Genomic DNA, 17,789 nt, shown 5'->3' with positions numbered 1-17,789 from the left:
TGGTTTACCCTCTAACTATTACAGCACTTTTTCCTCCGTATTGCTACCAAAACTGTTAGCAGTTTATAATGGGGCGCTAAACAATAACCCTCTGCCACCGCAAATTTTATCAGCTTTAATTAACATATTTTCAAAAGAGGGTAAGGACCCGACCTCCTGTGCCAGTTACAGGCCCATCTCCTTGCTGACCTGAAACTATATGCTAAAATACTTGCACTGAAACCACAACCGCTCCTACCACAGCTTATCCATGCAGAACAGGTGGGCTTTGTGGCTGGCAGGGAGGGAAGGATGAACACTACCCGTCTGGTGAGTTGTACATCATGCTAGGGAAAATCAGTTCCCCTGGTTCTTTTAGGAACCGATGCCGAGAAGGCATTTGATCGTATTGATTGGCTATTTATGCAACAAGCCCTGCTAACGTTTGCCCATCCTAAATATCAGTAAAATTCATTCAGTGTAATTTTTTATTAGGCGGTGGTGACAGCGACATAACTTGCGCTATACCTCCTGTTTAACGTGTGCGCATCCTAAAAATGTGACATTCTGTGTACTTTATTTGCGCATACACTTGCAAAACCTGCGCTACTGTACGTGTGACATATTTGCAAGCATATATACCATTTAATAGGCGCAAGGCGAGAAGTAAGGGACGGGGAAGAGGCCGTGCTGCTGATGGTGCACGCAGAGGCCGTGGCCCTGGGCACAATGAAACTGTGCCAGAGCACAAGAAACACACTCATCCACGATACCTAGCTTAATGTCCCAGTTTGCAGGACGGCGCAGGACACCACTCTTGAAGTGAGACCAGATGGTTGGTTGGATTGCAGCAGATAATGCTTCCAGTCGGTTAAGCACCACCCTGTCTTCCACAAAGTGCAGTCTCAGTAGCCAAGAGTCTGGTCAACAGAATGCTCACCCTGATACTCCTTCCACCCACCATCGAGAGTCTTGGCAAACAAGTGATCCCATACTCTGATATTCCGAGGAGCTGTTTTCATCGCCATTCCTTACTTTGGGCCTCTCGCCAAGCCCGCTTGAAGAGGGACATGAGGAGATCTTGTGCCCTGATTCCCAAACTCTGGAGCATCCACAGTCAGAAGAAGATGACGGTAGGGAATGGCAATTAGTGTTTCACGAGGTGGATGATGATGATGAGACACAGTTGCCAATAAGTCAACCGCAATTAGTGTCTCAAGAGTTTCATGATGAGGATGAGACACAGTTGTCAATAACTGAGGTTGTTGTTAGATCAACAAGTCAGGAGGATGACCATAGTGAGGAAGTGGAAGAGGAGGTGCTGGACGATGAAGTGACTGACTCAACCTGGGAAGGTGGAAAGCCGAGCGAGGACAGCAGTACAGCGGGGGAGGGATCCGCAGCACCGCAACAGGCTGGAAGAGGCAGTGGGGTGGCAAAAGGGAGAAGGCGGGCCACACCAAACAGGCCCGCAACTGTACCCTGGCGCACCCCCTTGCGGCAATCGCCCTTGCCAAGGGGTAGATGTTCCGCAGTCTGGCGCTTTTTTAAGGAAAGTGCGGACGATAAAAGAATTGTCATTTGCAACCTGTGCCATACCAAAATGAGCAGGGGTGTGAACACTAGCAACCTCATCACCACCAGCATGATCCACCACATGGCATCAAAGCACCCTAATAGGTGGGCCGAACACCTGGGTCCACAACCAGTGTCTGCGGGTCACAAGACTGCCTCCTCTTCCCCTGTGTTACGTGCTGGCCAATCCCCTGTCCAAGATGCAGGTCCGGATGCCTCCCACCATGCACCTGGACCTTCGGAAGCACCATCAGCTAGCCCATCCACTACTGTGTCCCATCGCAGCATACAGATGTCTATACCCCAGGCCTTTGATCGAAGGCGAAAATACCCAGCCACCCACCCATCCACAGACCATAGCACTAAATGTGCACCTTTCCAAATTGCTGGCCCTGGAAATGTTGCCATTTAGGCTTGTGGACACTGAGGCTTTCCGCAGCCTGATGGCGCCGGCTTTCCCGCGGTACTCTGTCCCCAGTCGCCAATATTTGAGATTGAGAGTCATACTCCTGGCACACATGGCTGACTTTGTTAGGCTGCCTTTCCCGTGACCCTCCCGTTGTACGCATTTTGGCCAACACCAATTACTGGTTGTTCACCCTTCTCGACCCCCGCTACAAAGAGAACTTCTCATCTCTCATTCCTGTGGTGGAGAGGACGAGCAAAATGGTGCAGTACCGGAAGGTCCTTGTGGAAAAATTGCTCCAAAAATTTCCATCTGACAACGCTGGCTGCAGAGTACGTAGTTCCTTGGCCAACCGAGGAGGGGAGACGAGGGGAACACACAGCAGTTCCAACAGAGACAGGGCAACACTCTCCAAGGCCTGGGACAGTTTTATGACAACCTGCCAGCACCCTCACTCTGATGCACGGCCTAGTGTCACAAGGAGGGAAACATTTTGGAAGATGGTGAAGGAGTACGTAGCAGACTGTGTCAGCGTCCTCAGTGATCCCTGTGTGCCTTACAACTATTGGGTGTCCAAGCTGGACACGTGGCATGAACTGGCGCTCTACCTCTTGGAGGTGCTGGCCTGCCCTGCTGCCAGCGTTTTGTCAGAGCGTGAATTTAGTGCTGCTGGGGGCATAATAACTGATAAGTGCATCCGCCTGTCAACTGAAAATGCTGACCGGTTGACTCTTATAAAAATGAACAAGGCCTGGATTGCCCCTGACTTCTCTACTCCACCAGAGGAAAGCGGCTGAACATAAATGCACTCTAAATGTGGCTTTTATGGTGTATTTAATACACTGTATTCCCATTCACCTCTTCCACCACTAAAAAGGGTATATGGTTCACTCTCCCTTTTCTCCTCCTCCTCCATCATATCAACATGCTTATTAGGCTGCCCTCGCTCCTAATGTTTGAGGGTCAGCTCAGCAGCAGGCCCTCACCCCTAATGTTTTTGAGGGTCACCAGCAGGCCCTCACCCCTAATGTTTAAGGGGGTCACTAGCAGGTCATCAATCATAATTTTTCAAGGGTGTGTATGATGCCCTCCTTTATGTGTAATAAAGGGTGTATTGGAGTGCTGGTTCCTTGTAATATTTGGCAGTCCTTTCCCTTAGTGCATAGGCTTTATGAGTGTAGGAGTCCCACTACCTGAACCACAATGTGAATGAGGCCCTCCTTTATGTGATATACAGGTTGTATCGGAGTGCCTCTTCCTTGTAATTTTTGGCAGCACTTGCACTTTATATACAAGTCAATATACAGGAAAGAATGTTTCCTAACAATTTTTCCTCTAAAATCGATTTCATCTTCGGTTTGATGCGTATTATTGTCAGTCTGTAAAAGCGGCGTACTACTCGGACAACATCATTCCCAGCAGCAACCTGGGAGTCCAAGATGCATCCAGACATCCTCCCCATGCTGTTCCCGAACCATTTCAGTGGTGTTTCCATCAATTTCTGACCTTTTCCTGTGAACCAGACACCCTCCCCTCTTCAGAGCAGGGGATGCCTGGTTTAATGCTCGGGCTCTCCCATTGACTCCCATGGTGCTCGGTAGAGCACCCGAGCATCCCGAGGTGTTCTACTCGAGCACCTGAGCACTTTGGTGCTCGACCAACACTAATAGGCACCCAATTCTCATCCAAAGATATCTCACACCTTATTTTGCTCGCCCCAAGAATATCAAGGTGTGTAAAACTACAGGAAAACTCCTATAGAATAATCACAAAATTGTATTGTACACCTCAAAAATTACACAGCCTTTACCCAGAATGTGACCCCACGTGTTGGAGATGTCAAAATACAACAGGTACCTTCTTATATATATGGTGGCAATGTCCCGGTATCACTGCTTATTGGCGACAAATATGTACAACACTTTCAACCATAAGCAAAACACATATTTTGCCCTCTGAGAGAGGCTGTCTGCTAGGTTTACTAGGAGATATCAAATGTAATAGACAAATTATGTCATTGCTCTCTCTCTTGTTGGCCGCTGCCAGAGTTTTGATGGCTTCTAAATGGAAATCTACAGAAGCTCCAACTCACTCACAATGGCTGATAAAATGTGATGATATATATAGAATGGAACAAATAGCTGGATGGGAATCCAAACGGACACATTGGTTTGAAGCAGTCTGGTCACCCTGGAAAAGGTTCAGAAACTTCTCCTAATGACTCCTCTCGATCATAAGTAATATATTAGAAATTGGCATTGATAGAACTGCAAACCCTCCCCTTCCTTCCCTCCCCCGCCTCTCCCCCCATTTTACTCTTTTTGTTTATATTACTGGAATTCTTGTTACCTTAAAATACTGTATTTCATTCATATATTGACTACCTAGTATATTACCTGTACTGTAATGTATTGGAAATTGTCTAATAAACTGTTAAACTAAAAAAAAAATTCAAAAAGAATCCCAGAAGCTCCCAAAGCTTGTTGGAAAGTCAGATCTTGGCTCATAGGGAGCTTCTTTCAGTAGTTGGCAAGATGGTTCTCTTTCTTGGGAGATACCTCTTTGCATATTCGACTAGAAAATAGTGTCTAGGATCCTTATGCTCAGTATTTATGACATGTATATATATTTTATTCACACATTATTCTGTGAAGTTTGTGTTTAGCGTATTTGTATCACTTGAAGAACCATTGGCGTGAATATATATGGTGAAATCGGATGTAAAACGTAAAACATGTATTTAGTTGTATAACTAACAAAAAAAGTACAGGCCACAGTAACCAGTCAAAGCTCTGCTTTCATTTCTTAAAGGGCACTTTGAAAAATAAAAGCTTTATTGTGATTGGTTGCAATGGGCAACAAGACCTCGTTTTATTTTTTTATTGGTCTAGTTTGATAAATTTGGCCCCCTGTCATTTTGTTCAGTCTGTAATTCTTGTCATTTATTAGATGGTGCAGATGGAGCTTTCTATCCAGATGAAGTACAGGGTCCTCCAGCGAGGCCACCCATGTGGGGCCTGATAGACAAGGTGGTCTGCAGTCAACCCGCAAGGAACCTTAGCCGGCCAGATGGTTTGGAAGATCCTGATGAGAACAATCAGGTAGGCTTAGAATTTTTCCTTTATGTTTATATTCCTATTTGTCCTATTAGTGGTTTTATGAACATATAAAAGATAAGCTTTGTGCTCCTTGTTCAGTAACAGATTTGGCCAGCTACCTGTTACTAGGCCATGAACCCATTTTACCATTCCATAAATCTTGCTTGGTGAATTGGTAGGAGTGAAATGACTGGACTCATGAATTCGCCCCATGACTGTAAAGAAAAGCTCGCAGGGGCAAGTGGTAGCGTTGCTTATTCTACTCAACATTACAAGGAGTAACAGGAGACACTTGGCTGCTGTCCCCAAATGTTTCAGATTCTCGTGTCATCAGCTCTGAATAGAACACAGATCCACAGTGTAAGGCAGGGATGTCACACTCGTGGTTCTCCAGCTGTTTCAAATCTACAACTTCCATCATGCCCACACAGCCTGCAGCTATCAGGGCATGCAGGCAGTTGTAGTTTTTCAACTGCTGGAGTGCTGCGAGTTTGACATTCCTGTAAGGGTTGAAGAAAGACATTCTGCTGTCACTCGGTTACATGTTTTAGGCTACTTTCACGCTCGCGTTTTGGCTTTCCGTTTGTGAGATCCGTTCAGGGCTCTCACAAGCGGTCCAAAACGGATCAGTTTTGCCTTAATGCATTCTGAATGGAAAAGGATCCGCTCAGAACGCATCAGTTTGCCTCCATTCCGCTTTGGAGGCGGACACCAGACGCTGCCTGCAGCATTTTGGTGTCCGTCTGACGAAACTGAGCCAAACGGATCCGTCCTGACACACAATGTAAGTCAATGTTTTCTATGACACAATCTGGCACAATAGAAAATGGATCCGTCCTCCATTGACTTTCAATGGTGTTCAAGACGTCTTGGCTATGTTACAGATAACACAAACGGATCCGTTCTGAATGGATGCAGACGGTCGTATTATCTGAACGGATCCGTCTGTGTAGAACGATGACGGATCCGCACCAAACGCGAGTGTGAAAGTAGCCTAATCGATGATGACTTGAGTCTTGAAAGCCGTTAGCATGTGATTTTATTCCTTTATTAAGCATGTGGCTAAAGTCCGTGACTTTTATATCATTTGGGTGCTCTCATCGTTTGGATTAGTGTCATCAGCATTTTGACACCTTTTAGCAAATCCCACGACTCATTAAGCCATGTGACTATTGTATTAGCAGAATAACCTCTCATGTGGCTGAGATAATGGCGGTGGCCTTGTACATGGTACATCGAGAGCTCTTTTTCTTAAATGAAGTTGAAATGTCAGTGTGTTTTTAGATTTGCTCCTCTACATTTGGACTGAAGGCCTTTTTGCTCTTGGTAAAATATATCTGATGAGAAATACTTATGTGCTGAATGATTTGCTCTTTGCAGTACAGTAGTACCATGACCTGTTCCTCATTTAGTCTAGTTTGCTGTGTTTAATTGCTATTAACCTTTGTAGAAACTGATGAGTGCGTAGACAGCTATGATAATAGCCACGGCATTCAGCACCAGTAATGGAGAAAATAATTTCTTCCTTCTGCCTTCAGGTTATTGGTGCCTGTGAGTGAAGATAATTAGGAATCCTGTCCTAGTTCCTTCCCTGTCAGTTTTAAGGTCCAAAATGTTTGCCCACCTTCACCTCATATTCTGCATATTGTCTCCTACCGTTTCTGCCTGAGACATTGCGCTTGACAAGAGCTTCTTTCTTCTAGTCATCTGGGGAACCTTAATTAGCATTCCTTTCTTATCGCCATGTGTTTTGCCCTCCCGCATATTAAATAGAAACGGCTGTGCATATACACCGAGTTGTAGTTTTCCAACAGCTGGAGGGCCGCAGGTTGAGCATGCCTGCCCCAGAACATTGCCCAGAGCATCAAATTGAGTCCCCCAGCTTGCCTTTTCTTAGTGCAGCCTAGTGTCATACACTGCCTGTCCAAATAAAAAAGTCACAACCAAAAAAAAGCCTTTAGCTTTGATTACGGCACGCATTCGCTGTGGCATTGTTTCGATAAACTTCTGCAATGTCGCAAGATTTATTTCCATCCAGTGTTGCATTAATTTTTCACCAAGATCTTGCATTGATGATGGTAGAGTCTGACCGCTGCGCAAAGCCTTCTCCAGCACATCCCAAAGATTCTCAATGGGGTTAAGGTCTGGACTCTGTGGTGGCCAATCCATGTGTGAAAATGATGTCTCATGCTCCCTGAACCACTCTTTCACAATTTGAGCCCGATGAATCCTGGCATTGTCATCTTGGAATATGCCCGTGCCATCAGGGAAGAACAAATCAATTGATGGAATAACCTGGTCATTCAGTATGTTCAGGTCGTCACCTACCTCATTCTTGGAGCACATACTGTTGCTGAACCTAGACCTGACCAACTGCAGCAACCCCAGATCATAGCACTGCCCCCACAGGCTTGTACAGTAGGCACTAGGCATGATGGGTGCATCACTTCATCTGCCTCTCTTCTTACCCTGATGCGCCCATCACTCTGGAACAGGGTAAATCTGGACTCATCAGACCACATGACCTTCTTCCATTGCTCCAGAGTCCAATCTTTATGCTCCCTAGCAAATTGAAGCCTATTTTTCTGGTTTGCCTCATTGATTAGTGGTTTTCTTACGGCTACACAGTTGTTCAGTCCCAATCCCTTGAGTTCCCTTCGCATTGTGCGTGTGGAAATGCTCTTACTTTCACTATTAAACATAGCCCTGAGTTCTACTGTTGTTTTTCTTCGATTTGATTTCACCAAACGTTTAAGTGATCGCCGATCACGTTCATTCAGGATTTTTCCCCCGCCACATTTCTTCCGCGAATACGATGGGTCCCCACTATCCTTCCAGTTTTTAATAATGTGTTGGACAGTTCTTAACCCAATTTTAGTAGTTTCTGCAATCTCCTTAGATGTTTTCTCTGCTTGATGCCAATAATTTGACCCTTCTCAAACAGACTAACATCTTTTCCACAACCACTAGATGTGTCTTTCGACATGGTTGTTTAAGAAATGAGAAGCAACTCATTGCACCAGTTGGGGTTAAATAACTTATTGCCAGCTGAAAGATAATCGCCCATGCAGTAATTATCCAATAGGAGGCTCATAACTATTTGCTTAGTTGAATCCAGGTGGCGACTTTTAATGCCCCATACACAACAAACTGTGATGTGCTTTCTGACTCCTTCCTGTCTATTCTTTCCGTTAGGAATAAATATAGATTTGAATAGGAGGTGAGCTGCAGTAACCTGTCATGGCTATTGCATGGTAGAGCTGTGCTTCCGGTTTCATTTAAAGTGCCAGTTCTGGCGGCAGTGGCTGCAGGGAACAGCGGATCAGTGGGGGTCTAAGATGTCTGGCCCCCACCGATCAGATATTGATGACCTATCTTGAAGATGGGTCATCAGAACTAGGAGCCTGGAAAACCCCTTTAAAGTGGTTTTCCGGTCATTTAATATTGATGGCCTATGGTCCTGTTAAGAGTAGATGGGCGCAGTGCTGCAGGAACTAGCTCCGTCCACTACACAGTGGACAAAGCCATGTAGTTCCAGCTCCAAAGCTACCCCCGAAGAGCTTATCAACAGTGGTACGGGGAGTTTGAACCCCAACGATCAGATGTTGATGGGGCTGGAAAATCATTTTTACAGCTTCCCACAAGTAACTACTGCACTGTTTTTTGCCTAGGCAGATGTGATGCACCACTCCTTTAGGCCTGCACTGGCTTAATTTACACCAGCTAACATACTGTACTTGCTTTGCACCACATTTATTATGTGTGTTAAACTCTTTTTGTCTCATGCTTGATAAGAGGCATGTCTTAAGATGCACCAATTTGCACCAGAATTTTGGCGCCAAGTAAAGTGACCAATAAGTGGTACAACAAAAGTCACTGAAGATGCTCCAGACTGAGTCAGCGTGATAAATCTGGCACATCTGTACACTGTCTGATCTACTTTTATGCTGAGCATTGGACAGGATTTTGTAAACCTGCCCCAGTGTACGTGGAGTTTTATTCTCGGTCCTTTTAGAAAGGAACAAGATGTAAACAGTAGTGAAGGTAATCTTCTTACCAGCGACTGTATTGCGCTCCCATTCAGTATTAGGCCTCTTTCACACGACCGTTTTTGGTTTTTTTTCCATTTACAGGCCGTTTTTTGCATTCCGTATACGGAACCATTAATTTCAATGGTTCCACAAAAAATTGGAATGTACTCCGTATGCATTTTGTTTCCGTATTTCAGTTTTTCTGTTCCGTTGAAAGATAGAACATGTCCTATTATTGCCCGCAAATCTCCATTCAAGTCAATGGGTCCGTAAAAAAAACTTAACGCGTACGGAAATGCATCCGTATAGGTTCCGTTTTTGCGGAACCATCTATTGAAAATTTTATGACCAGCCCAATTTTTTCTATGTAATTACTGTATATGCCATACGGAAAAACTGAACAGAAACGGAAACAACGAAAAAAAAACAAAAAAAAAACGGAACAACGGATCCGTGAAAAACAGACCGCAAAACACTGAAAAAGCCATACGGTCGTGTGAAAGAGGCCTTATGGGCCTTACAAATACAGTCACTGGTAAGAAGATTACCTTCGCTACAGTTTACCCCCATGTACCTTTCTAACTAGTCAGGGAATAAAAATGTTCATGGGAGTAGTGCTTTAATTACGGGGAACTTTCATTACTTGTCACATAAGTATTATAAATCTGTCACTGTGACATAGTAACGGCAGTAGAGGAGAGGTCAGAGGATGAGCAGGGAAGGTGGTGGCCAGAGGACCTCCGGTTTCCCCGGGTCCGGCCACCGCCAAGAGCTCTCCCCATAATACTGAATGGGAGCGCAATGTGCTTGCGTGGCCACCACTACGATTCATTTCTATGGTTTGATGAAAATTGCAGAGCCAGCGCTCGGCTATTTTTGGCAGCCCCATAGAAATGAATGGATGGTGGTTTCCTCCACAACTTTCAGGGCTCCGTTCTCGGTGTTGGTGCGGTTCCCATAGGTGGGACCTGCACCTATCAGACAATGGGAGCATGCCCCCATTGTCTGAGATGGGAAAACCCCTTTGAGGCAGATAGACCCACAAAGTAGACAGCTGCAGTAAGGCCTGGCAAAGCATCACAAAGGAGGAAACCCAGTGTTTGGTGATGTCCATGGGTTCCAGATTTTAGGCAGTCATTGCCTGCAAAGGATTCTATGCAAAGTATTAAAAATAAACATTTTATTTATGGTAATGTTAATTCCTTTTGAGCCCCTGAAATGAGGAGGCTTTATAGAAAAACCTCTTGAACTAAACCTGAAAGTCTAGACTTCAGTTGTATCTCAGTTGTGTTTCATTTCAAATCCAATGTGGTGGCATGAAGAGCCAAAATCATGAAGATTGTGTCACTGTCCAAATATTTCTGGACATAACACTATATATATATATATATATATATATATATATATATATATATATATATATATATATATATATAATGAGAGAGAGAGTCAGGTCCATAAATATTAGGACATTGACAAAATTCTAACATTTGTGGCTCTATACACCCCCACAATGGATTTGAAATGAAACGAGCAAGATGTGCTTTACCTGCAGACTGTCAGCTTTAATTTGAGGGTATTTACATCCAAATCGGGTGAACGGTGTAGGAATTACAACTGTTTGCATATGTGCCTCCCACTTGTTAAGGGACCAAAAGTAATGGGACAGAATAATAATCCTAAATCAAAGTTTCACTTTTTAATACTTGGTTGTAAATCCTTTGCAGTCAATTACAGTCTGAAGTCTGGAACGCATAGACATCACGAGTCGCTGGGTTCCATCCCTGGTGATGCTCTGCCAGGCTTCTACTGCAACTGTCTTCAGTTCCTGCTTGTTCTTGGGGCATTTTCCCTTCAGCTTCGTCTTCACTAAGTGAAATGCATGCTCAATCGGATTCAGGTCAGGTGATTGACTTGGCCATTGCATAACATTCCACTTCTTTCCCTTAAAAAACTCTTTGGTTGCTTTTGCAGTATGCTTTGGGTCATTGTCCATCTGCACTGTAAAGCGCCGTCCAATGAGTTCTGAAGCATTTGGCTGAATATGAGCAGATAATATTGCCCGAAACACTTCAGAATTCATCCTGCTGCTTTTGTCAGCAGTCACATCATCAATAAATATAAGAGAACCAGTTCCATTGGCAGCCATACATGCCTACGCCATGACACTACCACCACCATGCTTCACTGATGAGGTGGTATGCTTAGGATCATGAGCAGTTCCTTTCCTTCTCCATACTCTTCTCTTCCCATCACTCTGGTACAAGTGGATCTTGGTCTCATCTGTCCATAGGATGTTGTTCCAGAACTGAAGGCTTTTTTAGATGTCGTTTGGCAAACTCTAATCTGGCCTTCCTGTTTTTGAGGCTCACCAATGGTTTACATCTTGTGGGGAACCCTCTGTATTCACTCTGGTGAAGTCTTCTCTTGATTGTTCACTTTGACACACATACACCTACCTCCTGGAGAGTGTTCTTGATCTGGCCAACTGTTGTGAAGGGTCTTTTCTTCACCAGGGAAAGAATTCTTTGGTCATCCACCACAGTTGTTTTCCGCGGTCTTCCGGGTCTTTTGGTGTTTCTGAGCTCACTGGTGCGTTCCTTCTTTTTAAGAATGTTCCAAATAGTTGTTTTGGCCACGCCTAATGTTTTTGCTATCTCTCTGATGGGTTTGTTTTTGTTTTTTCAGCCTAATGATGGCTTGCTTCACTGATAGTGACAGCTCTTTGGATCTCATCTTGAGAGTTGACAGCAACAGATTCCAAATGCAAATAGCACACTTGAAATGAACTCTGGACCTTTTATCTGCTCATTGTAATTGGGATAATGAGGGAATAACACACACCTGGCCATGGAACAGCTGAGAAGCCAATTGCCCAATTACTTTTGGCCCCTTAACAAGTGGGAGGCACATATGCAAACTGTTGTAATTCCTGCACCGTTCACCTGATTTGGATGTAAATACCATCAAATTAAAGCTGGCAGTCTGCAGTTAAAGCACATCTAGTTTGTTTCATTACAAATCCATTGTGGTGGTGTATAGAGCCAAAAATGTTAGAATTATGTCAATGTCCCAATATTTATGGACCTGTTTGTTGTGCCATTCACCATATGGGTTAAGTTATTTAAAAAAATGTAACTTTTTTTTACTTTTGGTTAGGTCCCCAATTGGACCCCAACTTGCAATCATATCCACGGTTGGCATTACCGCTAATCGTGAACATTAGCCTGCTGTATAAAACTGCAGGCACCCTGCGGCTATGGCACTCGGTCCAAATCTAGATATATCATCCTACTTGGCTCCTCTTGCTCTATAACATGCTGCCTGCAACTTAAACGCCATGTTCAACGTGATCGCTTCTCTTTAAACTGAGCTAAAGCAAATGCTGTACGGCCCCTCGGCTAAAAACGCTCCTTAAAAATTCTAGGAGAATGTATGTGGGCAGAGGGTGCAGAGATACTTAGTACAGATGTAAACAGGTTAACCCCTCTGGTGTGGGGAAGAACTGAACATATCAGTGAGTATTCTCTTGTTATTGACCATTTACATAAGTGTTCTCTATGAATGAGTGATTATTGGCCTCCTATGAAGACGACCTTCCAGGCGCGTGGCACCGTGCATCCTGTGATGGGCACGATACTGTTGAGTGCACTGCGGATAGATTTGTGGTGTTAGTGATCGTGAAACCAAAGCGCAGCTGACAGAGCTGATGATGTGATGTAGCCCCAGCCTGACAGGGCAATTTAAGTGATGCGCCTGAGTGCCGGGAGACACCGGTGACATGCTTGGCTGCCTATATCTCCATGTACACATCACTCAGCTCTGTGACTCCCTTGTCAGCTTCTATAGTCGAGGTGTTGGACGTGATCGCTCTTATTTACACACAAATTACAAGGAGATGTGATAGGACATTATTTAATGCAAATTCCACAGCGATGCTGCCGGAAGTCCCCTGACATGAATTGGTTTTACTCTGCCTTATGTTCTTCATTCTTCCCATTTCTGGCCAGTGCAACCCTGTCCCTAGCTGATGAGATGCTACTATTAGAATCATGTGCTGTTCTTATTCCAGCCATAGGTGAAAAACGCTGGGATATCGGCCCCCTGCTCTTGAAATGATCAGATTTTCCTACGATTGCTGCAAGGCCATCTGGAGAAGGGATGGATAGATTTTGCTAATTCTACTACAGAAGCATCAAGGCTCTTGTTTCTTAACTGTACAGGTACCAGTGTTCGTACTGGTATAGCACTGGTAGTGAATGTTGTAGATGTATAGGACATTGGGATTTGTCATATAGAAAGCACTGAATCTGAGGTCCTCTTGTATTCTTTCTGTGCTTGCTCCTTTTTTTATGTACACAGTGTGACTGATACTTTCATTTTAGGGTCATAGGATGCATCAGATGGAGGATGGTGTCGCAGAATAAGGGGCAAAGACATTATAGAACCAGTGCCATGATTTTCAAATATGACTTTTATTTATATAGTACCAAAAGACAGTTTTCTGCAGCATTATTCTGCCATGTATTACCTCTTACAGAGGTTGGCCCATCTGCTGTATAGGTGCATATTGACATCTTAGGGATGGTCCCCTGCTGCGGACTACTAAGAAGCAGCAATGAACCTTGCGAGCTGGCTACCATATTACTGTGTGGAGACAACCTCTTTAAGACATTTTTGACCTTTGGTATGTTATAGACTGTATTATGCTCCCATTATTCATCATCTCGTTTTGCATATCAGGATAACGACGATGTGGCTTTGCAACTGGATGAAATTCCTCCAAGCCTTATTGGACAAGACCAATCTGGGTTTTGCTTTCATCCAAGGTACTTCCGAATGTTTTACTTCTATTTCTTATGCCAGTTGGGTGTCTCCTTTAGCCTGCTCACATCTTCATTGGTGGCTATGTTCTGATTTTGGCAAGCTATATTATATTTGATGGCCTTACTGTTACCTTCAAAACAATGGACTATAGAGTCCGTCTTGCGATACATAGAGCTTTATGTTCTTACTTCTATCACATGCACTCCACTTTAAAAGAGGGCACTTCTGTATGCACCAGCTCTGTAGATTTATTCCTGAATGTGTCTCTTAAGCTGGAGAGGTTTACCTGTTGATGGTTACCATTAAACACCATTCTCTAGAGCCGGTACAATGGCACCATCCCGCAGGCCATCATGCAAAACAGTAACCTTATGAACAGGCAGTCTCCTAATGTCTTAGTTGAGTTCCCATAATGCAGAGGGACAGTTAGTGTTTCCACCTATTTTTATGGTATGTGGCCTGGTTTAAAAACGACTCTTCACTGAATGAATCTCAGTAGAGTGAGCCCAGTGCAGACACTGAGGCAGCAGGGAATTCTACGAAACATGACATATTGGTGTCATTTCTTTACAAGGATGGAGAGGGGAGCATTGAAAATAGACGAGGAGGGGCAAATAGAGATTTGAGGGTTAGGCTAGGGCTACACATGTGTCGCGCGACAATAAGTTGCGCGACACATAGGGCACAACTACACTGCAACATGTGTCGCTTGACAATTTTTATAATGATAGTCTATGGTGTCGCACTGCGACGCGACAGTCGTAGAAAAATCCGTCTTGGATGGATTTTTTGCTACTATCGTGTCCAGTCGCAGCATGTCGCAGTGCGACACCATAGCCTATGATTATAAAAAAAATTGCGGGACAAATGTCGTCGTGTAGCCATAGCCTAAGGGGTTATTCTTGTCATATATTATGACTCATTACCAGGATATGGTTTGAGACCCCCACAAATCCTGAGAATAAATCTGTGCTTCAATTCCCTGCAAATTGGATAGCTGGGAGTGTCAGCATGCATGGAAGAACTTAAAAGCGCTGTCTAGCTTTCATTCACAAGACCGTATACGGATGACGTCCATATGGCATCCATTATTTATTTTTTGCGGATCCATTGTAACACTGTGTGCTGTCGGCATTTTTTGTGGACCCATTGAAATGAATGGGTCTGCATCCTGTACACAAAAAAACGGAACGGACACAGAAACAAAATACGTTCGTGTGAATGTAGCATAAGGCTGACACTTTAGTCATTTGGTCAATTATTTCCATCAGTTAGGGCTCATGCACAGAAACGTATTTTCTTTCCGTGTCCGATCGTTTTATTTTTTTTGTGGACCGTATGCGGAACCATTCACATCAATGGGTCCGCAAACAAAAACAGAAGTTACTCCGTGTGCATTCCGTTTCCTTATTTCCGTTCTGCAAAAAAATAGAACATGTCCTATTATTGTCCGCATTACGGACAAGGATAGTACTGTTCCATTCCGCAAAATACGGAATGTACACGGATGTCATCTGTATTTTTTGAGGACCGTAAAATACATACGGTCGTGTGCATGAGCCCTTATTGTGAGCCAAAACCAGGTGGAAAAACACAGAATAGGTGCAAATCCAAGCATTACACCTGATCTCTGAGTAGGCTTCACTACTGGTTTTGGCTCACAGTAACTGATGGAAATAACTGAAGTGTGAACTCATCCTAAGCGATGGCCTATCTTCAAGATTGGCCATCACTAGCTAATCAGCAAGAGTCCGACAGCCCGCACCCCTGCTGTTCAGCTGTTTAGGTGTAGCTCTGTCGACGTAAGTCATTGTTGAAACTACACAACTCAGTCAACCCTGTAGTGGCCAGCTCATGGTTAATCACACTACTAAGTGGCATTGCCCATTCTTACGATGTTGTATTACTTACTTTTCAGATACACAATACAGAAGAAATGCCCTCTGTGCACCATGGTATTTCCTCCCAACTACAATCAGAGTCAGTTTGAAGAGCATGTGGAGAGCCACTGGAAGGTCTGCCCAATGTGCAATGAGCAGTTCCCCCTGGAGTATGACCAGCAGGCATTTGAGCAGCACGTGCAGACACATTTTGATGGCAATGTCCTGAATTTCGAGAACTAAATCTGTTCAACTTGTTGTAGTGGTGAGAAGTTCACCTCGAAAACTAGAGGAAGCCGCTTAAAGCAACAGCTGTAAGAAATATGCACTGCAATGTAACTAGAGCTGAAATAAACCGTTTGCTCCCTGTGATGTCATTTTCTGGTAGAGGGGTTTCACCTGTATGTATCGCACCGCTATTGAGAGCTCGCATTCTGCCTCTTGGATGAAAGCTGTTTAATGCACAAAAGCAGAGTCACCAAAGGTCTGAAGAAGGTTCATGGTGGTAGATCACTGCATGTCCTCTATTATTTGATTTTGTGTTAAGTACTTTAGTAGTGATGGAGTTGCTTGACATTACCAATATGCTTTTAACTGGTCACTTGTTCCAAGTAACATTGTCCAAGATTTCTTCAAGCCCAATTCCACTGCATTCACATTCAGTTAAAGGGGTTGTCCTATCTGGGGCATTTATGGCATATTGTTAGGATATCAGATGTGTGTGTGTTCCACCTCTTGGACCTTCTCCGGTCTTCAGAAATGAGCCCCTTACCGTGCATGTGCGGCATCCTCTCCATTCACTGCTATGGGACGTCCAAAATAGTGAACAACCTTGCTTGGCTATTTTCAGCAGTCCCATAGCAATGAGTGGAGAGCAAACCATGCAAGCATGGCCATCCCTCCATTCACCACTATGGGACTTCTGAAACTAGCTGAGCCAGTGCTTGGCTGTTTTTGGAACTCCTGTAGTTGGCTGCTCATGTGTGGCTTGCTTTACCTTCACTTTGGGGTCCCTCTTCTAGAGATAGGAATGGGTCCCAGAAGTGCAATCTGCACCTATCTGACATTCATGGCCTATCCTAGAGATATGCCATCAATGTGCCAAATAGGAATACCCTTTTAATATGACAGAACGTGCATTATTCTGTCCAGTCCTCTTCTTGCAGCCCATCGTCCTCCTCCTTAGTGTATTCCTCAGACAGTCATATGTCAGCTAGTTACATGGGCAAAAGTAGCCACATGGGATCCCAAGAAAGAAAAAAAAAAACATCGCAGCTCTGTCAATGATTGCACATGGGCAGCCATTTGATTGAGAAGATTGCCAATATTTTGGAAGTTTTGCATGCTACATCAAGAAGACTGCATCATTTCTTGTTCTGCCCTATGTCTCCCTGGAGAGCTCCCCTCTTTTCAATTACCATACCTACTTCCCATAAGTATACCTTCAATTCACCAAATTGTAGCTTCTATGTGACTGGTTCACTTTAACCGCTTAAAACAGATGGAATGATATGCTACACCTGTCAAAGGACCAATTCACACTCCGCACACTACATCCACATTGTGAGGGATACGTACAAAGAAAATGGTGCAATAAATGGTGTTGTATTCATTACAACCTATTGGATTCTTGCTTTCATGTTTCCGGAGCTACGAAATGAAAGCAGGCATCCGATTAAACTCAGCGTTCATAGGTTTGTTTGTACGGTGGTTAGAAAATGTGTTACAATGACTTCTGTAACTGTGAAAATAATCATTAGAAGTAGATTGTTGCATTTCTTGCACACGATAAACAACAAGTAACCTACGTGATTGGTCATAGGAAGCGCCTGTAGTCAGGATAGCCTCTTGCAGCGTCTCATTAAAGTGCATATACAGATCCTGAACTCTCGTATCTTTTTTTCCTTTAACATGAATAAATTATCAAAGATGTAACTTGTTCTGACCCATGTACTTTAATCTTATTTGAAATAAACTAAGATCCTTCAGTGAG

At 44.0% G+C, this 17,789-nt stretch overlaps 1 protein-coding gene across 4 annotated transcripts in view; it reads left to right on the top strand.

Annotated features, from left to right (window-relative positions):
• TAX1BP1 (Tax1 binding protein 1) overlaps nt 1–17,789 on the top strand; it is a 113,579-nt gene extending 95,790 nt beyond the window's left edge. For 2 of the 4 annotated variants that reach the window (XM_040433579.1, XM_040433577.1), the window contains exons 16-18: nt 4,910–5,061; nt 13,830–13,918; nt 15,835–17,789. In XM_040433579.1, coding sequence (XP_040289513.1) covers nt 4,910–5,061; nt 13,830–13,918; nt 15,835–16,039 — 446 coding nt within the window. In that variant the 3' untranslated portion in view covers nt 16,040–17,789. The remainder of the gene's footprint in view (nt 1–4,909; nt 5,062–13,829; nt 13,919–15,834) is intronic. The other 2 variants (XM_040433580.1, XM_040433581.1) reach the window with 2 other exon arrangements.

The sequence above is a fragment of the Bufo bufo genome, chromosome 5 (genome assembly GCF_905171765.1).
Source record: "Bufo bufo chromosome 5, aBufBuf1.1, whole genome shotgun sequence".
NCBI classification, from domain to species: domain Eukaryota; kingdom Metazoa; phylum Chordata; class Amphibia; order Anura; family Bufonidae; genus Bufo; species Bufo bufo.
Note: the sequence above shows the minus strand (reverse complement) of the source record. Positions and strands in the feature narration are given on the sequence as shown.